Source organism: Arachis stenosperma, chromosome 10 (assembly GCF_014773155.1).
Source record: "Arachis stenosperma cultivar V10309 chromosome 10, arast.V10309.gnm1.PFL2, whole genome shotgun sequence".
Classification (NCBI taxonomy): Eukaryota; Viridiplantae; Streptophyta; class Magnoliopsida; order Fabales; family Fabaceae; genus Arachis; species Arachis stenosperma.
Genome location: NC_080386.1, coordinates 130679468 through 130702814, shown reverse-complemented (window position 1 = coordinate 130702814; position 23347 = coordinate 130679468). Strand labels below are relative to the sequence as shown.

General features: G+C 30.0%; 5 protein-coding genes across 5 annotated transcripts; 2 read left to right on the top strand and 3 right to left on the bottom strand.

The window, feature by feature from the left end:
* The first annotated feature begins 4139 nt into the window (after positions 1-4139).
* On the top strand, positions 4140-9198 carry LOC130955544 (chloride channel protein CLC-b-like). Its single transcript, XM_057882429.1, has 6 exons — positions 4140-4468; positions 4572-4772; positions 5117-5294; positions 6075-6607; positions 7386-8538; positions 8780-9198. The coding sequence occupies exons 1-6, from the start codon at positions 4266-4268 to the stop codon at positions 8876-8878; spliced, it is 2367 nt and encodes a 788-aa protein (XP_057738412.1). The 5' UTR covers positions 4140-4265; the 3' UTR covers positions 8879-9198.
* A 1050-nt stretch (positions 9199-10248) lies between these two features.
* On the bottom strand, positions 10249-11371 carry LOC130956302 (mavicyanin-like). Its single transcript, XM_057883342.1, has 2 exons — positions 11133-11371; positions 10249-10780 (listed from the first exon to the last, which is right to left on the bottom strand). The coding sequence occupies exons 1-2, from the start codon at positions 11296-11298 to the stop codon at positions 10416-10418; spliced, it is 531 nt and encodes a 176-aa protein (XP_057739325.1). The 5' UTR covers positions 11299-11371; the 3' UTR covers positions 10249-10415.
* Positions 11372-12861: 1490 nt separating this feature from the next.
* On the bottom strand, positions 12862-16645 carry LOC130958153 (triacylglycerol lipase 2-like). The gene is made up of 9 exons (XM_057885094.1): positions 16382-16645; positions 15608-15724; positions 15162-15302; positions 14960-15070; positions 14606-14755; positions 14494-14534; positions 14319-14398; positions 13940-14032; positions 12862-13226 (listed from the first exon to the last, which is right to left on the bottom strand). The coding sequence occupies exons 1-9, from the start codon at positions 16553-16555 to the stop codon at positions 12904-12906; spliced, it is 1230 nt and encodes a 409-aa protein (XP_057741077.1). The 5' UTR covers positions 16556-16645; the 3' UTR covers positions 12862-12903.
* A 1140-nt stretch (positions 16646-17785) lies between these two features.
* LOC130955274 (uncharacterized) lies at positions 17786-19764 on the top strand. The gene is made up of 8 exons (XM_057882104.1): positions 17786-17838; positions 17929-17981; positions 18073-18329; positions 18422-18480; positions 18574-18634; positions 18842-18932; positions 19014-19090; positions 19344-19764. The coding sequence occupies exons 2-8, from the start codon at positions 17954-17956 to the stop codon at positions 19458-19460; spliced, it is 690 nt and encodes a 229-aa protein (XP_057738087.1). The 5' UTR covers positions 17786-17838; positions 17929-17953; the 3' UTR covers positions 19461-19764.
* Positions 19765-19962: 198 nt separating this feature from the next.
* LOC130955276 (uncharacterized protein At3g27210-like) lies at positions 19963-22782 on the bottom strand. Its single transcript, XM_057882106.1, has 3 exons — positions 22341-22782; positions 20822-20902; positions 19963-20615 (listed from the first exon to the last, which is right to left on the bottom strand). The coding sequence occupies exons 1-3, from the start codon at positions 22462-22464 to the stop codon at positions 20227-20229; spliced, it is 594 nt and encodes a 197-aa protein (XP_057738089.1). The 5' UTR covers positions 22465-22782; the 3' UTR covers positions 19963-20226.
* Between the last annotated feature and the right edge of the window lie 565 nt (positions 22783-23347).

Below are 23347 nucleotides of genomic sequence, written 5' to 3'. Positions count from 1 at the left end.
AATGTATTTTTTAAGAAGAAGGCTAATATTCAAGAAGGAAAATATGTAACTTTTACAATATCAACACATGTAGATAGTTTTTCTACTTTAATGAATTACGAAGAAAGTAAGATACAACCTTCAAAAGTTTAAAGAGTTACATCTCATGAGTTTCTCCTTACATCTTTAGAACGATACCCTGAAAAATGGCTTCAAATTTGGTAATATTACCCAAATAAGAGAAATGAGGTTAGACGAGCTTATTTTAAATGGGATCCATATCAAAAGTATCTTGACAATTATCTTCTATCTGACTCCTCCAAAATTTCGTTTCAAGCTCCGCCACTGTAAACAAGCATCGAAAGTTTGAATTTCACTTTGTGTATGCAGTAATTAATTCATCATCAACAGACCATTAAATAAAACTTGTCTAACTCAGAAGATTATGTCTGCAAAGAGTTTCCTCCACAAACTTTAAGAGTATTGCCTACCTCCTCTTCTTCTTCTCAAGTGGGATATATTCCTTGTATATATAGTTTTCACTTTTCAACAATGTTAGTTAAAGGTAAGATAGCAGTTTAATTTTTTCTCTATTGATAGGATTAAAATAGTGAAAATTCTCCAATCAATTCTCCTATATTAATACTCCTACTAGGCACTTTTTAGTTCATACCTTTATGTTGCTTTCTTTTTTTGTCTTTTCTTTTCTTATCCTATTTTTATATCTAAGTCTAATCATCACACAAGTATATTATCTATTACTTTAAGCATTTAACAAAGTATAATGTAATTTTTAATTATTAATATACAATAATTAAACTTTGAAAAAAATTATAGAAAAGTGGCGATACGAACACGGCAGTGTTTGTGAAGCTGCTAGTTTATACAAATTGCTAAGCAATGTCTTAAATTCATTAGTCTTTATATGATCAAGTGGTGTCATCATGCACTCAAACAAATGTTTATTTTAATCTCATATTTTGATATTATCGTAATAAATAAATAAATAAATAAAACCCAATAGCCATCAAATTCGGACACAAGCTTACAACTTGGAAAACGCAATTGACCAATCCAATTGATATTTCATTAGCAATATATTCAAAAATATTATTTGTATATTAAAATTAATAACTAAAATTAATCATTAATGTATTTATATATAAATATATATAATTTAATTTATTTTTAATATATATTTTATATAAATAATTAATTTTTGTGATTAATTTTGATATAAATGTAACATTCTCTGGTATAATAATAATAATAATAATAATAATAATAATAATAATAATAATAATCTACAGTTAATATATAAAGAGAAAATTTCACTTCCTTTCCCTACGAGATGTTAAAATGACATTCCTCTTCCTTCTATTTTATAAATGTACATTTTCTTCCCTTTTAACTTTTAAAAAACCTCCTCTTTGATCCATTTTAATTTTTTTGTGTTAACTAATGTTAACTTTATCCATTTTTTAAGAAAAAATAAATTATTTTTGAAAAAAATACCCATTTACAAAAATTTTATTTTTTATCATTAAATTTTGCTTACCAAAATATCTTTTAATAAATTATTCTTTTATTGATTAAATTATATGTTTATTAAAATATTTTCAAAAAAATTAATAATTAAATTATTTTTTTCCTTCAATAATTTTTTAATTATTAAATTGTGATTTTACTAAAATTTTTGTTAATAATTATTTTTATATTTACTATTTTTTTATATCAATATATATTATTTTAATATTAAATAAAAAAATCTTACCACTATTAATATGTATAATAATTAATATATATTGATATTGAAAAATGATTTTATTAAAATTTTTTATATAATATTAAAATAATATATATAGATATCAAAAAATTAATAGTAAAATATAAAAAATTGTTAATGAAAATTTTGATAAAATTATAATTTAATAATTAAAAAATTATTGAAGGGTGTTTTAGACAAAAATAATATAATTATTAAATTTTTTAAAAAATATAATTTAATTAATAAAAGAATAATTTATTAAAAGATATTTTGGTAAACAAAATTTAATGATAAAAAATAAAATTTTTGTTAATGAGTATTTTTTAAAAAATATTTTTTTTAAGAAATGAATAAAATTAACATTAGTTAACACAAAAAATTTAAAATAGATTAAAGACGAAGTTTTTTAAAATTTGGAAAAGAAAGAAATGTATATTTATAAAATAAAAGAGAGAAAAATGTCATTTTAATATCTCGCAGAGAGGAGAGTGAAATTTTTTCATATATAAATTACATCAGTGATAAAATATATAGAAATTACAAAGTCATCTATTCATCTCAATCATTGTCACGTGGATAATATAATATTATTATATGATTAGTACACACCTTATAAAATACGGTAAAGTAAGTCCATCAAGTGTGGAGTAGGTTCAATAATTTGATTTTATTTTACTCAAGAAAGAGTTTAAGACGAATATTATTCAAACTTAGGTGTCAATTTCACGTCTCAATTAACTTTGTGTGACAATTTCATTTGGTCCCTACTCCCTAAATTTTATCCTCAATTATACCATAAATTTTATGCCCACCATGTGCCATTATTTGGGGGTGGGAGGTCCATAATTAGATAAACACAAGCAAAAAATCTTAGATATATAATAACCAAATATGTACGTCTTTTCATCATATGTATTTAAGGAACATTAATCTTTAATTTATCCAGCAAGAATTATAAATTTTCATCTTTTATTTTAAAGAAGTGCAAGTTAATTAGCGGCTTAGAATTCTTAAGTTAACCTTTCACTCCAAGTTAATTAGTGCCATAATAGGTTGGCATTCCCATCATATATGTTTTTCGTTTAGATTTACAAATAAGAATTTAACTAAAAAATTAACTATTTATTAATTAATCAAGATTGGACATTTTTTTAATTATTTTAATTCATATTAACATTCAAATAAACATCTGATGATCTAAAATCACATATCAGATAAATATCCAAGATTTCAGTTAAAAAAATTCTAAATCAGTGATAATTTTCTTAATGACCATGAAAAAAGATAAGTAATATGTATTTAGATTTAAAATTCGATCTTGATAAATGTAGATAAAAGAGGTGAGTAAACAAATATTTAATAAAAAAAATTAAAATTGACTATAATTTTTTTTCTATATTTTCTCTCATTTTTATTAACATGATAATTAACTCTCTTTTAATATATCTATAGTTTAATTTAAAGATATAACTCGCAATATAAAAAAAATAAATATTACGCAAATATGATCCATTCTTGTAAATATGTCAAGTTCTTCACAATAATTAACAATACCAAAAGCTAAATTATAAAGGCATTAGAATTTTTTTATTATCACTTTTAATTATTAATTTAATTTTTTAGTATAGTATTTTAATAAAATATTTTATTATATTTTCAAATATTAATAATTAATTATTGACAAAAAAATAAAGTAGCGTTTGATTAAGAAGATTGAGATCGGAGACTAAAATTTGGTATTGTGTTTAGTGGTTAATAACTGGAATTAAAATTTTAGTTTTTGTTCTTAAAATTTTAGTATTTTCGATACTTTCAAAAAGTAGAAATACATGACTAAAACTTTAAGGATAAAAATAAAATTTTAATAATATTTTTTTTATAAAAAATATCTTCATTTAATTTTTAAAATTTTAAATTTATCCTTCAATCTTTATATTTATTTTAAATTAAATAGAATATATAAACTTAATTCATTCTTACTCTCTCAGCTTTTATCTCCGAATCTCTGAGACTTATAGTGTTTGAAAGAGAGATAGAGATTAAGAGATTGAGATTAAGAGATAGAAACAGAAATAAATCTTAATATTGTGTTTGGTGTAAAGTGAAAGATAGAAAATGAAATAAAAATGAAATTCTAATATAATTTACAGAAAAGATAAAATTAGAATTAATTAATTGAAATTGGATATTTTAGGTATGAAATATTAATAAAGTTTCAATTTCTGTTCTCGAAAATTTTAGTATCTATTTTTTGGAAGTAGAAATAGAAAGTAAAAACTGAAATTTTAATACAAATCTCTACGCCAACAAACATAATACCTATCTTAAAACAAACACTACCAAAAAAAAAAAGAAAAAAAATAGTAAGACAAAAATACAAATGGAGATGTAGTCATGTAGAATCCACCCCGCCCAAAGAGTCTCCAGTTCACATCAATCATTTCATTTCATTTGCGTTTTCCATTCTACAACCTTTTTCATTAGATCAATCCCGAACTTCACAGATTTCTCAATAATCATGGGAGATGAAAGCAATTGCAGCATGAACATGGAGGAAGAAGTTCAAGGCGTTGAAGAAAGAGATCCAGAAAGCAACTCCAATACCAATAACACTCCCAATCCATTACACGAGCCACTTCTCAAGAGAAACAGAACTCTCTCTTCCAATCCACTCGCTCTTGTTGGCGCCAAAGTTTCCTACATAGAAAGCTTGGACTACGAGTAAGAAAATTAACCACTATTTTACTATTCAACTCTGCAGATTTGAACAGAATTTTGTCACATCATTTCAACCAACTTCGAGCTAAGTCTGACATGTGTGCAGGATGAATGAGAATGATCTGTTCAAGCAAGATTGGAGAACAAGGTCAAGAGCTCAGGTGTTGCAGTACATATTCTTGAAATGGTCGCTCGCGTTTCTTGTTGGTCTTCTCACCGGTGTCATCGCCACTCTCATCAATCTTGCCATTGAGAACATTGCAGGATACAAGCTTCTTGCCGTAGTTCAGTACATCCACAAAGAAAGGCGAGATCAATATTTCTTTTTAGAATTAAAATAAAAAAGAAATTATTACCAAACTTTTTTATACAAGATGAACAGTTTTAATCCATAGAACTGTGAGTAGGTTCTGATCGAACAGAACCTATCAAAAAGGTGAAAATTCAGATACAGTTAATGAAATTGATAGTTGAGATTCGTCCGATGATAATTTAATTAAATCTGTCAAATCATCGAAGACTTTCACCTATTAATTTCACGTGAAGTGAAGTGTGCACCTGAGTTTTTACCTATTAGAAATTGTTTTTAATTTTTTATACGGTAACAGCGAAAGTAAATCGGAGGTAGTAACTGTGAATCTATGGTGACAGGTACATGGCGGGTTTTCTATATTTCACGGGTATTAATTTCCTATTAACGTTCGTTGCTGCAATTCTCTGTGTGTGTTTTGCACCAACAGCAGCTGGGCCTGGAATACCAGAAATCAAAGCTTATCTTAATGGTGTTGATACTCCCAACATGTACGGTGCCACAACATTGTTTGTCAAGGTTAGTTTATTTAATTTTTTTTATTCTTTATTGTGGTTGGTTACTGCCAAAATTCGTCCACTTCAGAATGATTCAAAACAAACAAAGCAGATTTATTTTCCCTTTGAGCTCTGTTTTGGAGGCTTTTGGGGTTTGAGAATAATGATGAGATTGGTTCATAAAGGATGATGGTCATGGATGGATGAATAAAGGGGAGAGTCAATTATTGATGCAGTCCAAATTTTATTTTATTTGTTTTTTTCTTAGCTTGTTTTTTTATTGAGTATTTCTGCATCGAAAAAATGAAAATGGATAATTAGTTTTTCTTTCTATTGGTCTCCTTTTTGTTCTGTTCATAAGCACAACTGACCTGTAAGGATTTTTCTATTAATTTATAGAGAAAGTATAGGGAGCCAATGACCGAAGCGTACAATGTGTACAATGGAAGTTTAGGGAGTATTAGAGACATTAGTGTTACATTATCCTGTCAGATTACGCTTTTGGGATGAGTGATTTTTGGGATGAGTGGGTTTATGACATGGTATTAGAATTTTAGATCCGAAAGGTCAAGGGTTCAATATTGGTGAATTTCATTGGCTCCCTAGCAGTACACATTTCCGTTTGTGGTGCCACTAATTTCTGGAATCAGTATATATAATATTCACAAAGATTTGTGGACATAAAATATACAATTTGCATTTATATTTGTTAGAATTTACACGGATAAATCAGTAAAATTTAAACTAAGATATATAAATATATAATGACTGATTTGAAGACTAATTTTGTTATCTCTTGCAGATTATCGGAAGCATTGGAGCTGTTGCTGCAGGGCTAGATTTAGGAAAAGAAGGGCCATTGGTACATATTGGAAGCTGCATTGCTTCCTTGTTAGGCCAAGGAGGCCCTGACAACTACCGGATCAAGTGGCGGTGGCTGCGATACTTTAACAACGACCGCGACCGCCGTGATCTGATTACCTGCGGCGCATCTTCGGGTGTTTGTGCGGCTTTCAGGGCCCCTGTAGGCGGAGTCCTGTTTGCTCTTGAAGAGGTGGCAACTTGGTGGAGAAGTGCATTGCTTTGGAGAACTTTCTTCAGCACTGCTGTGGTGGTGGTTATTCTAAGAGCTTTCATTGAACTGTGCCATGAAGGGAAGTGTGGTCTTTTTGGTGAAGGAGGGCTTATAATGTTTGATGTGAGCAATGTTAGTGTGAGGTACCATGTTATGGATATTATCCCTGTTGCCTTAATTGGAGTCATTGGAGGCGTTTTGGGAAGCCTTTATAACTATGTTCTCCACAAGGTCCTCAGGCTCTACAATCTCATTAATCAGTAAGTAACAATATCTCTTTCATACTTGAAATCACTCTCAACATAAAATTGAAATCTCCATCTATAATGTGATTCCCCAAGTGTCAAAACTAGTGTTTTCAAAGTTATTAAACAAGTAATTAGTATCACCCAACTCAATGTATATTGTGTGTGTCATGAAAGTACATATCTCAAAAGTTTAAATCACTTTTTTTTAAGTAAGATTTTTTTGGATTTGTTTGATTTTTGCATAGATTTTTTTTCTTTTATTTTATTTGTCTTATGCTATTTTCTTTTTAAATTTTGGGCAAACTCTTCTTGACCTTTTGTACATAAAATTCTGATACTATGTGATAAAATTACTCATTCCAAAAGTTTAAACTGATAAAAAGAGTCAATATCTCTCCAAAAGTTTAAACTGATAAAAAGAGTTAATATCTCTGACAGTGTATGTTGTGTGTGTCATAAAAGTACTTATCTCAAAAGTTTAAGTTGATAGGAGAAGACAACATCAACATGAATGGTTATATCTCTAACACTTTTCTTCAAGTAAGAATCTCTTTTTGGTTTGCTTGATTTTTGCATACATCTTTTTTTCTTTTCTTTTATTTGTCTTATGCTATTTTTGTTTTTACCTTTGGGCTCGATTGAACTCTTCTTGACCTTTCGAATATAAAGTTCTGATACTATATCATAAAACTACTCTTTCTAGAAGTTTAAACTAATAAGAAGAGTCAATATGAATAGTTATATCTGTAACAATGTGAAAAATAAGTAGTAACTAGTTCCAATTTTTCAGGAAAGGAAAGATTTATAAGCTGCTACTGAGTCTTTCAGTAGCATTGTTCACATCAGCATGCCAATATGGTCTGCCATTCCTTGCAAAATGCAGTCCTTGTGATCCATCGCTTCCAAAATCCATTTGCCCCACCAACGGAAGGTCTGGAAATTACAAACAATTCAACTGCCCAGACGGGCACTACAATGATCTTGCCACTCTGCTCCTGACCACCAACGACGACGCCGTTCGAAACATATTCTCTTCCAACACACCTAATGAATTCCAGCCATCCTCTATCCTAATCTTCTTTGCACTCTATTGCATCTTAGGACTAGTCACCTTCGGCATAGCCGTCCCCTCCGGCCTCTTCCTTCCCATAATTCTCATGGGCTCCGGCTACGGCCGCCTTCTCGCCATGCTCATGGGGCCTCACACAAACATTGATCATGGACTGTTTGCTGTTCTCGGCGCAGCCTCGCTTATGGCCGGTTCCATGAGGATGACTGTCTCACTCTGTGTCATCTTTCTCGAATTAACCAACAACCTTCTTTTACTCCCAATCACCATGTTTGTTCTCTTGATAGCCAAAACAGTTGGGGATAGTTTCAACCCAAGCATCTATGAGATCATTTTGCACCTTAAAGGCCTCCCTTTCATGGATTCAAACCCGGAGCCATGGATGAGGAACCTAACAGTGGGAGAGCTTGTTGATGTGAAGCCAGCAGTGGTTACTCTCCGAGGGGTAGAGAAAGTTTGCAACATTGTTGAAGCGTTGAGGAACACAACTCATAACGGTTTCCCTGTGGTGGATGATGGGGTGGTGCCGCCGACGAGGCTTGTAACGGAAGCAAGAGAACTGCATGGAATGATCCTGAGAGCACATCTGATCCAAGTGCTGAAGAAGAGGTGGTTCTTGAAGGAGGCAAGGAGGAGAGAGGAATGGGAGGTGAGGGAGAAGTTTACATGGGTTGAGCTTGCAGAGAGAGAAGGGAAGATTGAAGAGGTGGCTATAACAAGAGATGAAATGGAGATGTATGTTGATCTTCATCCTCTTACTAACACAACTCCTTTTACGGTTTTGGAGAGTATGTCAGTTGCAAAAGCCATGGTTCTCTTCAGGCAAGTTGGACTACGACATCTTCTTGTTGTACCCAAGTATCAAGCATCCGGGGTAAGTCAAGTTCACTAATCCATTCTTCAACTTCGATTTTTCTCTCTTTGTTTAGAGGTGAAAACTCAGGTACAGTCGATCGACTTTACGTGAAGTTGATAGTTGAGAGTCATTAGATGGAAATTTAATCAAATCAATCAAATCATCTACCGGCTATCAGTTAATCGACTGCACCTGAGTTTCCACCTTGGTTAAATATTATTATGTGAATGGCTAATCATATAATATTGTCTCCTCACAGGTATCTCCTGTAATTGGAATATTGACAAGGCAGGATCTACTAGCACACAATATATTGTCAGTGTTTCCTCATCTTGCAAAATCAAAAAAGAGGAACTGAATCAAGTTCTAATTTGCCTTAAATCATTGAAATTCCATTATCCCAAGCAGCTTCTCTGTGGGGCAAGTCTCATTTTTCTATCACACAATAAGTTATTTTTTTGTTAATTTTTTATGAGTTTGTATACCTTTGTATTATTACTTGAGATTTTTACGGTTATTCAAAGATGGGTAAGTTACAACAGGCATGTAAAACCATATTCAATTTTTGCTATTCTTTCCCATATAATTTGTATCAATATGGTGATGCCTAAATAATCCCATCTCTTACAATGGAAAACAAACAAGAAGGGAAAAAAAGAAAAAAATAAAAAGATTCTTGATTAAGTATTGCTTGATGCAATTATTGTTTTGAGTTTGTTGTTAGACTTTAGCAAGAAATTGAGATTTTGATTCATAGTTGTTAGTTCTCAATTCGAGTTAAACCCATTTTGACTCCTGAAATTTGGATCCAACTTTAATTTCGATCCCCAAATTTTTAGTTATCCAATTAACACCCTCAAATATTAGATCGTGCCTCACGTTTACCCTTGTAGTTATCTCCGTTAACGGAAAGTTAACGTGACACGTTAAGTTGACATGGTGTGCATCTACGTAGCACCCATCTTACTAGAATGGATGTGTGATGAGTGAATAATGTGGCAAAAGTTATTTTCATTCAATTTGACTCCTACGTAGATGTTAAAACCCTAATTTGCATGGACTCATATTGAGTGAAAACAACTTTTACCACATTATTCACTCGTCACACATTCATTTTGGCAAGTTGAGTGCTATGTAGATGCAGATTGTGTCAACTTAACGTGCCACATAAGTTTTTTGTTAATGGAAATAATTATAGGGACAAACGTGAGGTACGATCTAATATTTAAGGGTGTTAATTGGGTAACTAAAAATTTGGGGGTTAAAATTGAAGTCGCGTCTAAATTTCAAGGACTAATATTTAAAGAGTTTTATAATGTATATTTATACAACGGTATTTTGCATATTTTTTAGAGTTGAGTCCTGATTCCTGAGATTTGATGACAAACTTAAAATGTTATCTAAGATGCTTTATGCCCAATCATTTTAGATAATGTTTATTTAAAATAATTAAATGTTTTAAATTAATTAAATATGTTATGACAGAATAATTAATTTTCTTATAGTAATATAATTAAATTCTTTTATAAATACCAAACATATTTTTTATATGATTGCTTTATTAACTAATTTTTTGTATTTATAAATGTCCACTTCTTTATTCAATTTGATTTAAAATAAGCTAACCCCTTTTAAGTTCTCTGTGTGTGGCACCATAAAGTGTAACAATGTTTTTTATTTCCACACAAAATCTTTTGTAATTTTATACTTCATTATTGCATAGTAAAATATACCATAATCAATTATAAAATATATTTCTATCAAAGGGAATTCTAATATTCCAAGGAAAATACATAAAATGAAAAAGCTCAAAATAGCAAAGCATAAAGAAAGTTATGGTTATCAATATACATACACATATAGACATAGTTCATAGTTCATAATCCATACTTCATTTAAAACAAGGAAAGCATGGTGGACACTGAAAATGCAACAATGAGTACTGCAAAAGAGGCAAAGCCCTGAGATGTCAAAGCAGCAGAAATAGCAGCAGGAGAAGAAGAAGATGAAGATGACGACGACGACGAAGATGGTGAGGATGAAGGGGAGGAAGCTCCATTCCCAATTGTAATCTTGACCTTCATGCCTTGGCCACAGTGGCCTAAGGTACCACAAGTGAAGTACCTTGTGCCTGGTTTGTTCAATTTAACCACATCATTGCCACTGTTCATTGTCTTCACTGCACTGCTAATATCACAATTCTTATAGGCACTCTCACTTCCTAGCTCAACCACACTGTGTAATGAAGAGTACTTGAAAACTGGAAAAAAAATGAGGATAATCATTAATCACAATCATCAATTTTTATATATGCTAAAAGATTTTGAATCTGTCTTCTAGATATAAAAGATACTCTTAATCAAATTGTTTGAGATTTCAATTAGACCAATTACGTCTCTCGTACTTGGTTTTTCGGTTCTTTTTCATTAAGTGACTCATTACGTTGTTAAATACTAAACATAGTATGTTTTTGTCAATTTCAAAAACGTAATTGATGCAATTAAAATCTCAGAGACTCTGGTAAACTACTTTTTGAGACTTGACTCACTATTTATGTTCTAGAAAATAACTTTTAAGATATGCCTTAAGAAAATAGAGCAGAAAACACATACCGAGTTGATCTCCAACCTGAAATGTTTGGCCTGAAATCCAAGAATTAAAGTCTGTGGATTGATCCCAGCCTTGGCTTCCACCAACAACATGTTGAACAGCCAATGCCTCCTTTGCCATCAAGGTAGCAACCAGTACTAAGAAAATTGTGTTCTTATGCCCCACCATTTTTCTTCTTTTTGCTTACCCTACTTCTTTGGTTTCTCTACCTCGGTTCTGTTTGAGCTTTGTTTCTTTCATTCATATTTATAGGCAAAATGATATAGAGATAATAATACATATTTATAGCTTATTAATCATTTCCCTAATGCTATCATATGTTAAAAATAATACCATTTTTTTAGTATCTTTGATAAATATCTAGGATATCCCTACTTTTTTTTTAAATAGAATTTAATTTTGATATATTGTCAGTGTAAAACAATTTTACACGTAAATCTAATTATGTAATATTACGTCAATAAAAATAATTATTTTTTATGTTGAGCACGTAAATAACTATCCCAAAATATAAAAGTGATTGAATAACCGTATAAAATATTTTACGTTATAAGTATATCAAAATTATACTCTTCTTACTATAGCCTAACAGTATAAAAGACTCTTAGGTAAATAGTGCTTTTATTTTTATTTTTTTTGGTTCTTAGACTCAAATCCGAAATTTTTAGCTATATAAGCATCTATATTTCAGTTGATTTTGCCACTTGACTACAGAGTTATTAGCATTATTTGTGTTTTGTTGGTAAATATTTAAAAAAAAAAAGAAAAGGGTTAAATATGATTGAGTCAACCTAACTTTGGGTATCTCTTTTGATTAGAGGCCAAAATAAGAATGATGCAATGTTGTGAAGTATCCTCTGTTTTCAGTATTTGATTGGCCGCAAAGCATTCTGTGGTGGGTGAAGGTTGTTTTAAACTTGGAGTTGAAACCAAGTTATTATGGATCAAATCTTTAGGAAAAGATAGTGGGATGGTTACAATTTTTAATATTAATGACAGACAATAATTAAATGGAAATGTTACGTTTTCTAAAATACTTTTTAATGGTTGTTGCTTATACTAATTTACATTAAATAAAAATTTTAGCTTATTCTTATTAAATTTAAAGAATTAACTAATAAAATCATTACAAATATTTAGAAGACAATAGAAATCAGTCTAAAGTTATCTAATTTTATATTCATTAATTATTGTTCGAATAATTAAGTAATATCAGATGTAATAAGTGTGTAATTATAGATGTTAAAACTAAATAAGATAATTTTAGATTATTATATATACTTAAAATTTTATATTTCATTTTAAAGAGCATATTGAAGTTGTTTATATATAGTAATAATAAAAAAAAAAAAGAAATAATATTTGTGATATGCAAAATACAGAAGTTAAAATAAAGAGTATACATTAATGGGGTAAAAGAATTCTAAAAATTCAGTTTTTAATTTGTAATTAATTATATTTTTTTCCCCAAAATCTTCCCTTAGTCATTGATACAATTTCCAATCCTAAATTCAATCAAAGAATTAATTTTTCTCAACCAAAATCAGCCAGTTATTTACAATATGGTAGTTTATTTTAGGATTAATTAGTTCAACTTCAAACTAATTGCTTTTTCAATATGACAAGTGAATGAAAATTTATGACAACAAAAATTTATAATGTATATATTAAAGAATATTTATATAAAAGATGAAATCAATAAAAGAATATTTACATACAAACCATCAGAGATTGCTCAACAAACAAAATATAAATTGTTACAAAATTATCATACTATTGATACTTATTGAAGAATGCAATAACATGATCATAGACTATCTCCTTGGCATTGTAGCCCATAACAAAATCAGCATGAGCATAGTTATTGATGTATTGAACACTCAACTTGTCTGCATCATGGTTACTCATGGTGTCCAGTAATTTCTGCACGTCGACGACGTCGGAGAGCGCGTCGGTGCCGCCGTAGCTCATGAAGATTGGGAGGTCAACGGGTATATTGGTAAGGTCATAGCGTGGAGGGAACAAACTTCCATAATTCTTAAGATTAAGCTCTGGCAATTCATAGTTGAATTTTGAAATAGTGCCAAATCTAACACCTGCACCAAATTATCCACACAAGGTTTAATTACGACGAAAATATTTGGTAACAAAAAAATATTAATAAAAAATCGTCAAAATTTATTATTTTTTGACTTTATTTAATATACTCTATAATAAATAAATATTAAATAAAATAAATTTATATTGTTTGGACTGATTAATTTTTTTTGTCTCTTTTACATTACCTAAGTATAATATAGTTATATGTTTCTAATAATTTTATTTGTTTTAATTTTGTTTCTAAAATTTTAAATATGGTTTAATTATGATATTAGCTAATGCTTATGATGAAATTTCTAAAATAACAGTATCAAATTATCACTAACATATGAAAATATCGAAAAGTTTTAAAATAATTTTATTTTGTCGACCAATATCAGTTCATCTTTTAAAGTATTTTTTTAATTTAAATTTTAAAACTTAAATATTAAATTTTCCAAAAACATAATGCTTAAAAATAATTTATAATAAAATTGAATTAATGTTAATTAATTAAAAGCCAATTTTCCATACTTTTTTATATGATATGTAACTTTGGCATAAAAATCTAGGGATATAATCAAAACAACTTTAAGACATTGGTGGACAAATCTAAAATACTTTTGAAAGAATAAAAACAAAACTGAAACAATAAGGATTTAACACACACAAAAAAAAAATAAAAAAAAAAGCTTTGCCTTAAGTATACTTTATGCTGGTAAAATCTTACTCTGAGACAAGTGTATTAAATTCTTTGTGGCTGTTGGCTGAATATGGTCCAAGAATCGCTCAACAACTGAAGAATTCATGCAGCAATTTTCACCTGAATTTTTTTTAAAAGAGTTTAATTTAAATTATGTGATAATATGTCCACAATAATCCATAAAATTAAGGATCATATTAAATAGTAAAGAATATTTTTAATTAAAAGTAAAAAAATTGTTCTTTTTAATAATAAAACATAAAGAAATTATGAATAACAAAAATACTAAAAAATCATTAGAATTTATTATAATAGTTAAAAATAATAAATTCTGATAATTTTCTAGTATTTTTTATAGTATATATATTTTTAAATAAATTAATATAATTCTACAAAAGAGTTTTACCAGCAATTGCAGTCAACATATCATCGCAGTTGATCTGATGGGTAATGCAGAGAGACTTGACATTGTTAAGAACAGTTATTCTAGCAAAAAACATTGTTGAGAATTCATTAATTTGTGTGTCAAATGCTAATAAATTTTTAAACGATTAATTATATTCCAAGTTTCATGTTGGTACCCGTTGGGATCAAATTCTGGACGACCAGACACGGCAGTCATCTGTTGGAAAACATAAAAATTAGTTAGATTATTATTTTTGTAAAATAGTTAGATTATTATTTACTATTTACCTCGCCAATAAAAGTCCTAGCAGCAACATTTACAAGTTGAGTGGTCATGTGATTCAAATAGGCAATGGGACTTAACAATGCTGCTGATTTGATCCGCTCCATGACCACAGGATCCCTCTCAGAGAATGATACTAGAGCTACCAAAGTTCCCTGACAAACACATTCTTTTTCTTAGTTACAAATAAAATTGATTTTACAATGAGGTTTTTAAAAAAATGTGAACAGTCAAGTGAAGTCGAAAGTTGATATTTGAGAGCTGTTAGATGAAAATTTAGTCAAATCAGTCAAATTCACATGAAATCGACTGCACTTAAGTTTTCACATTTAAAAAATGATGGGGTGATGATGAATTACCAAAGAGTGGCCAACATAATGAATCTTCTGATGTGTTTTGGTGTAAACATAATCAAAAAGCGCAGGTACATCATTAGCAACCATTTCGTCCCAAGTCCAATCCCAATATGCCTGTCTCAAAAGAGAGAAATATTGTTTAATAAAGTTAATTTTGTAATTAATGTTTTGATAATTAAGGCATAGGGAAAAGTAAAAAGGTTACAGGGTCAGCGGAGTTGAGGGAGATGTGTTTTTGACTATAAACGGTTCCTCTGGCGTTAGAGATCCACACATCGAAGCCGCTATTTGCAAGAATCATGGGCAGGCTTTCACTTGGGGGGCTCAGCACCCATGACATTCCTCCCTGCACCATTTAACTTATTAAACCATTCTTCTACCTTAACTTATGATAATAATAAAAAAGTTTTATGATTCACAAATTCAGCCAAATAGAATATATAAATTCAATTTTAATTTTAATATTTAAAAAAAGATTATTTTTATTCTTATTTAGTAAAAATTCAGATGTGATTAACTTTATTGATAATTGAGAATCGATACATGACAATTTAGTTAAATCTATCAGATTCTTAACTATTAATTTCACATAAAATTAATTACATCTGAAATTTCACATTAGCTATTAGAATATTATTTAATATAACTTACCACCATGACTCCGTGCTGTACTATCACTGGCGCCCTCTTGGCCCCGCCATTGCCAACGTTTGTTCTACCTTGTGGGATCCTTTGCAAGCTAAGAATGTATCCATCTTTGGTTGTAACCTTTGAGAGAGAATTTTTTTTTTTTTTGAGTTAGTTGATTAATCTGACTAAAGTGACAAATAAAATTTTTGAAATTTATATTTTGAATATATTAATTTCTAAAAGAATATTAATAAACTCTTTTAGAATAATAGACAAATTAATTCAAATTAAAATTTTCTTATCCTAATGATAAGGGACTGATTTAAAAATAGTGTATCTACACTATTGATACTTTTTTCATATGGACTAATATGTCCAAAGTATAAATTTTTAGGAGTTTATTTTTTACTCTACTTTTAATCTTTTTTCAAATTTGTTGCATGTACGCATGTGAACATAATTTTAATATACTCTAAAATTAGCTATTAAAATATATATATTTTTATACATAAATAAATGATAGCTAATTTTAATGTACACTTTTGATATTTTTAGTTTTCAATTGCAAGAATGTATGACATAACATCAATCTACAATTTTTTTTAAGTGATTATTCATATATGTTTTTAGATTAATAAAAAAAGCTAAAATATTGAATTATTTAACGATTCTCGATTATGAATACCGGAAACAAAAATGAGGCGACAAGAATGTTATGGGCATTTAAAAAATTACAATTTGAAAGCTGGGATGCATGTAAATGCTTTAGAATAAAAAAAAAGAAAGAGCACTTACTTCATGTTCCTCACATTTGTACCCATGGGGAGTAATAAAAGTGGCACAAAAACCGTCATTAAGGTTTTTAACACCTAAAGAACCGTGGGCTTGAGAAGGAACAAATGCTAAGACCACTATGACACAAAGTGCCATGGCAGGATATCCAAACAACCCCATGGGAGCCATCTTCATTTTCTTTTGCTTTTCTTTTCTTTTTTTTTTTTAATTTTCTATGAGTAGTTAAAGGAATTGAAGAAGAATGGCTCACCTTTTGATTGTGTTGTATATATAATATATATAAGAGATGGAAAATTGAAGCCAAGAGATTCAAAGTGGGAACTAAATTAAAGCATGAGGTGGGAAAACGAGTGGAATGGATAATTTTCTATCTTTGGATTATTACTTTTAGTGGTCAACCTTATGATGCATTCATGGCAGCGTTTTATCTTTGCTTTTCTATTTGTTCTCAAGCTTAAAGTGGTAAAAACGTTTTTGCATTAAAAAAAGTATCGCTTTTCTCAAATTATTAGGCTGGACAATGGTAATCATTTTACAAAATATTTGGAATCAATTTGCTAAACAAGAAAGTAAGGTCACAAAAACTTTAGTCAAAATATGAGAAATAGATGCCACTAATTATCAGCTATCAGTTTTTTTTTGTTTATCCAATCATCAACATTTTAGCACATCAAAATTGGTACAAAACGTTTAAAGGTCCAACAAATCTTTCACTAATGATAATATTCATTTTTCTTTTGACTAGATTACATATATAAAAAAAAAAAACCACCTACTAAATCAACCACTTCTATAAAATATAAATAATACATATATTAATATATAAATATACGATAGCTATTTTTTTATATACACATAGTATTTTTTGCAATAGTAATAGTATATATTATTTGATTATATTTATTTGAATTTTTCAACTAGAGAGCCAATTTTTTTATGCCAATATCAACTATTCTTTTGAAATTACTCTTTTATCTTAAAGTTAAATTCTAAAATTTAAATTTTAAATGCTAAATCCAAATTTTTTTTAAAAAAATTAAGAGTTAAAAAATAATTTTATAATAAAAAATTGATTAATATTGGTTAATTAAAAATTATTTCTTTATAATTATTTTTGAAATATAAGTGAGTCAAGAATCAAGACTGTATTATCTGTGAAAAAAAATGGCATAATTTAAAAAAAATCATATAATTACTTTTTATTTTAAAAAATATTTTTTGAGTCCCTTATGAATTTGGGATAGCAATCCAATCCAATAACGTATCAGTGATACGTAATTTTCAAGTTTTGGGCCTAGGCCCATATAGTTACCAAAAACTACGTATAAGCGATTAGCCCATATAACCCTTCAACCCATGACAAAAAAAAACTTCAAGCATAAACCATAAGGCCCCAAAACCCTAACTCTCTCTCTCTCTCTCGCCGTCTGCTTTCCCTCCCTCTCGTTCGTTCAACGGTGAGTTCTTCTTCTTCTTCTTCTTCTTCTTCTTCTTTATGGTAATGTTATTGTGTGTGCCCTAACATGTTCAATGATCCATTGCACCAGCTAAGTTAGTTAGAACAAGTTAAAGATGCCGAAATCGAAGAGAAATAGACAAGGTTTGTGTTTTGTTCTTCGCTGTAACACGCTTTGCTATAGTTTTATCTGTTCGTTCAAAATTTTTGAAGCGAAGGTGATGATGATATGCAGTTACGCTTTCGAAAACGAAGAAAAAGGGAAGGGAACATAAAGAGGCAATTGTGAATTCGATAAAAGAGGCTGCTGAGAAATACTCTTCTGTTTATGTGTTCTCTTTTGAGAATATGAGGAATCAGAAGTTCAAGGAGTTCAGGGAGCAGCTCAAATCAAGTAGCAGATTCTTTTTGGGATCAAACAAAGTGATGCAGGTTTCTCTTGGAAGGTCTCCTTCTGATGAAGTCAGATCAGGTCTTCATAAGGTTTCCAAGGTTCATCACTTTCTCGAGACCAACAAATTCTCGGTTTTAGTTTGATAATCATGTTTCTTATGTTTCATTTGTTGTTTTTTCTTGTGCTGTAGCTATTGCGTGGAGATTCTGGGATGTTTTTCACCAACTTATCAAAAGAAGAAGTTGAAAAGTAATCTTGGAATTGGAATTGCTAATACTATCATTAGTGACCAACTTCATTTTTTTATTCTAACCTCATATTTTTTTCATTTCTATTTTGCAGGCTTTTTAATCAATTTGAAGAATACGACTTTGCAAGAACAGGAAGCATTGCCACTGAAAAGGTGTTTGGCATATCTTGCTTTTTTTTTTTACATAGCTATGTTTCATTAAAATGTCATATGAAGGAAGCCATTTGCTATTGGCTAAGTTGGCATTGGCGAAAATGGTGTTCTATTGCATTTCAATAGAACTCATTCAGTTTGGTTAGGTAGTAGAGCATGCACACATTTTAATTCATTAGTAAGACTCACAATTTGACATTTGTCTAGGTTGATCTTAAAGAGGGTCCTTTAGAGCAGTTTACGCATGAGATGGAACCCTTCCTTCGGAAGCAAGGCATGCCTGTTCGGTTAAATAAAGGTACACTTGCAATGTTCTGTAATTATGGTATCAATGCACCTGGTGACGGTGGATGCATAATTGATGTTTCCAAATTTGCAGGAGTTGTGGAGCTTGTTTCAGATTTTGTTGTTTGCGAGGAAGGGAAGCCCTTGTCGCCCGAGGCAGCTCGGATACTGGTTAGTTTGTTTTTACTGTTATCGAAATCATCCCGTCCAATTAGGTGCTGTGTGGACAAAAGTGATTAATTTCGAGATCCACTTTCGAAGAAATAAACCAGTTCTGTTGATTGTTGATTGACTTATATTTCAAGGATAAAAGTTTTTAATAAAATTATAATTGAAGCTGTAATTATTGTATCTGCATTATTAATGTCTGTCAATATTTGGCTTGATTGAGATGCTGACAACTGATTGCTCCTCTTTTGTGAAGCGCTTGTTGGGAATCAAGATGGCTTCATTCCGGCTACACCTGATATGCAGGTGGACTCCTGATGATTTCGAACTTTACATTGATGGGCCTGAAGATTCAGATGTTGAATGTTCATAGTCACTCAATCTGTTTCAGATCGTTGAAGTGTACAACATGTGATGCATAACAAAATTATCTTGATCTACCGATATGTGACCGGAATTAGTATTATTGTTTGTTTCTGATTTTGATCCTCCCCAGTTTTGTTTGTTACTTTATTATAGTAGTTTTGTGGTTGTGCGAATCCTGTGAACTAGCCTTAAAATGGAGGTGGCATTAACCATTGTAAACGAAATGCTGAAATTGTTGGTAGTGTTAGTTTTATACTATTATATTATTGTTCTGGATACCTTTTGTTGTATATGTTCAATTTCTTGTAAAATACGAGACTTGAACACTAGCATCTCTAGGGAGGACCTCACTATGATAACTCTGCTGTTTTTTTCAGTCAATTAAAAGAAATGGATTAATATTAGCTCAAATATAAGATAACTAGCAAATAAAAAAATATTGATCACATAACATTTTCTATACAAATAGTCAAAATTTTAAAAATAACAAGGCACTTACAAAAGTTACATGACGTCCAACCATTTCAATTTTATTATAAATAATTTTTCTCAAGCATTCAAGATATGAAATCAAGGAAAAAGTTGAACAAAAAATCACCCTCAGAAGGAAAATTTTCATTGCATATATTAACATAAAATCGTTTACATGCTTTCACATTCACTTTTCCTTGTGTTTCCTTTACAAGGATACCTTGAAATGTACACTTTGAAATTCGATTCAACCGCGAAACCTTCCGGCATATTGCGTTTCCTCGTTGCCATTGCAACAGAAATCAATGTTTTCCATTTACTGCTATTGCAGGACTCATCTTCCTCCTCCTCTCCCTAAAGCTGTGGCATGAAGACAAGCTTGGAAGGCACTTCTGCACATACTTAGCCGATTTCACTCCGATGGACCTGCGATCCTCGCTCATGACTCTTTCGCTGCTGCACACAGAATTGGGTCCTGAGATGTTGTAAGGTGTACTCTGTGCAGACTTGGGAAGAACATCTTGTATCATTGGTTTAGCATCTTTCTTGGATGGATCACGTTTCATGCTTTCTTGAAAAAGATCTAACAATTTCTTTTTCTTTTCAGGTGATGATTCGGCAGTGGAACCAGAATCTCTACTCTTATTGAAAGCGTGGTGAACCGGAGTGGTACCACGAGACGGTGTAAACTCTGTAACAAAATGATACAGACAAAATATCTAAAGCTAATTGGAAGAAGAAGAAAAAGAAAGAAGTGAAAACTCGCATGCAGTTAGTTGTCTTTATGTGAAGTTGACTAAATTGTCATCTAATAACTTTTAACTGTCAACTTTACATAAAAGCAACCCCATGTAAATTTTTACCAAGAACAAACGAAAACAAAAGCAAGATCCTTACCACCATTGACACTATAGAAATCATCTTCACAATCTGAATCTAACCAACCCTTGGAATCAAAAAAAGCTTCCTCCTTGCTTCCTGTATTATTCAATGAAAAAAAACTATTCATACACTACACACTTGATATTCCTATAAAATACAGGGTTGTCACTAATTAATGTGTATTTAGATTATTCTTTTTTAAGAAAAAACTAAGATATGAATCAAGATGAATATCAAAAAGCAGCAACAATCAACATTAAAGTTAAAATAGATCAACAACACACAATTTTGTCTTCATCTCTCTTCATAAATATCAAATAAAAATAAATAAATAAAAAAGAATGGGCAAATTGTTTATTGACTTGATTTTAAGATATCAAACAAACTACTATCTTCTTGGTCATAACTACCACATGCTCAGCCCATTCTGGTCTGAAAGTCAAAGTTGACTGCCATCTTTGAACAATAATAATCAAAGACAAGTTTGAGAGTAATGTTCATATTACTGCTCCCACATGGAAAATTCAAATTAAGATATATTTGATGACGACAACAACAACAAAACCGTGTCCCATTAGATGAATTATGTTACCTAGATCAAACGACGCTATTGCATCTTAACATAAATCATGTATGAACTCAGTGCATTAGTTCTTAAATCATATAAGGGATAAAACAATCTATCATATGAAAGTAAATACAGATTTATAGAGAGAGACACAGAAAGAGTGAGAACTGTGAATTTATTTTCTTATGCTTCACCCATATCATTCATATAGTTCTGACAACTACTTTAATATAATATCCAAATTAATCAGAGAATTAAAGAACATCTTTTTTCAGTCACAATTGTCCTTAAATACCTTTAAATTGTCCACCTCTCCATACAGATCATATTAGTTGGCAAGTTGTTTTCATTCTTGGAACATATATTATCTTTCATCCCATTAGACCAAATAAAGATAAATATTCAATAGAGTGAAAATTTATCCTCAACTATAAATTCGTATATGCAGATAACCCCAAAAAAGAAAAATTGAAAAAAAATAATGGACTTGATGACAACCACAAAATAGTATTTTGCAAAAGTAAAAAGAAAAAAAAAAGAAAAAGGATAATGTTTTTTTTTTTTTTGCTATTATAATACAACCATACTAGTCTGACAATAACAAGAAAGCATAGGTGGATACAACTGAAATTAACTATACAAATATTCTGACAAAAAACATGATCCAAGGGTGGAAAAAATGATCAAATAGAAATATGACTCAAATATGCAAATCATTTAATATATAGTATAAAGGACAAAAATAAAATTTCTTCCAGTTTCTAGCACATGTACCAAGAGATTAATAATTCTTCAGGGACCCCATATGAAGAATTCTCCAGATCTTAAGCCAAATCAAATCCCCGAGACATTGATATATTAATAAAAACAAAACTCTCATACAAGGTCACCAATCAAATAAGAACATAAATAGTTCAATAAAAAAGAACAAGGAGAATATATGAATAGAATAGAATAGATAGATACCTTGGTCAGTTAAGGTGGGTGGTGAAGGAGCCACAACGTTCTCGGTTTTGGAAGCAAAAGAAAGCTTGAGTTTCATGTCTTTGTTGTTAGTTTTATTATTGTGGACTGAATAACAAGAACCCATCACTGAAAAGACAAGAGCTTTTTTATCATCACAGTCACAGGATGAACCAGAGAGAGAGAGAGAGAGAGAGAGAGAGAGAGCAAATATGGTGAAAAAGGAAGGTGTAATATATGGGAATGTTTTTTGGCGTTATAGAAAACGTGTGAGGAAGCAAAAAATGATGGTTTGGGAAGAAAACAAAAGAAATAAAAAAAAATGGTGGGAGTGAATGAGTGAGGGAAGGAGAATGAAGAGAAAAGGTTAAGAGAGAAATGGTGAAGAAAGAAAGAAGAAAGTTGAAAGGGAAGTTATGTTTACAAGGTTGTGTTGTTTAGTGCCTCATCACTCATGCCTGCTAGCCACTACATTGGCTGTCATAAAGGTATATAAAATATCCTACTATTATTATTAAATTTAATTTTGATGCATTATTATTTTGTTAAGTATAGAATAGTTTTATACGTATATTTAATTACATAATGTCGCATAATAAAAATAATTTTATAAATGATTATTCAAAAGAACAGATGTGATTACATGATCATATAAATTGTTTTACACGGTCAATATATTAAAATTAAATTATTATTATTATTATTATTATTATTATTATTATTATTATTATTATTGTATGTGGATTCTCATTTCACAGGGATGGGTCTTATGGGAAAATGAATAGTTTGTTTTGTTGGAATTACAAAAAAGAATTTCACTTTTCTTCATAATAAGAGTTTCTTTTGTGTGTTTGGGAAGGGAAAATGTTACCCTCTTTATTTTCTTTTATTTGATTATTTTTTAAGTTTTATAATGTCTATTATTAGGTAAAAATTTAGGCACAGTTAATTTTATATAAAATTGATAGTTAAAAATCGTTAAATAATTTGATAATTTTGATTAAATTATC

Coding starts and splice junctions, on each gene's coding strand:
- LOC130955544 (XM_057882429.1), top strand. CDS start 4,266: ATGGGAGATGAAAGCAATTGCAGCATGAACATGGAGGAAGAAGTTCAA. Junction 5,295..6,074: donor CCACAACATTGTTTGTCAAG/GTTAGTTTATTT, acceptor TATCTCTTGCAG/ATTATCGGAAGCATTGGAGC. Junction 6,608..7,385: donor CTCTACAATCTCATTAATCA/GTAAGTAACAAT, acceptor CCAATTTTTCAG/GAAAGGAAAGATTTATAAGC.
- LOC130956302 (XM_057883342.1), bottom strand. CDS start 11,298: ATGGTGGGGCATAAGAACACAATTTTCTTAGTACTGGTTGCTACCTTG. Junction 10,781..11,132: donor TCAGGTTGGAGATCAACTCG/GTATGTGTTTTC, acceptor TTTTTTTTCCAG/TTTTCAAGTACTCTTCATTA.
- LOC130958153 (XM_057885094.1), bottom strand. CDS start 16,555: ATGAAGATGGCTCCCATGGGGTTGTTTGGATATCCTGCCATGGCACTT. Junction 15,071..15,161: donor CCCTCAACTCCGCTGACCCT/GTAACCTTTTTA, acceptor CTTTTGAGACAG/GCATATTGGGATTGGACTTG. Junction 14,756..14,959: donor ATTATGTTGGCCACTCTTTG/GTAATTCATCAT, acceptor TGTGTTTGTCAG/GGAACTTTGGTAGCTCTAGT.
- LOC130955274 (XM_057882104.1), top strand. CDS start 17,954: ATGCCGAAATCGAAGAGAAATAGACAAG. Junction 17,982..18,072: donor ATCGAAGAGAAATAGACAAG/GTTTGTGTTTTG, acceptor GATGATATGCAG/TTACGCTTTCGAAAACGAAG. Junction 18,481..18,573: donor TCAAAAGAAGAAGTTGAAAA/GTAATCTTGGAA, acceptor TCTATTTTGCAG/GCTTTTTAATCAATTTGAAG.
- LOC130955276 (XM_057882106.1), bottom strand. CDS start 22,464: ATGGGTTCTTGTTATTCAGTCCACAATAATAAAACTAACAACAAAGAC. Junction 20,903..22,340: donor ACCCACCTTAACTGACCAAG/GTATCTATCTAT, acceptor TGAATAATACAG/GAAGCAAGGAGGAAGCTTTT. Junction 20,616..20,821: donor TTTCTATAGTGTCAATGGTG/GTAAGGATCTTG, acceptor ATTTTGTTACAG/AGTTTACACCGTCTCGTGGT.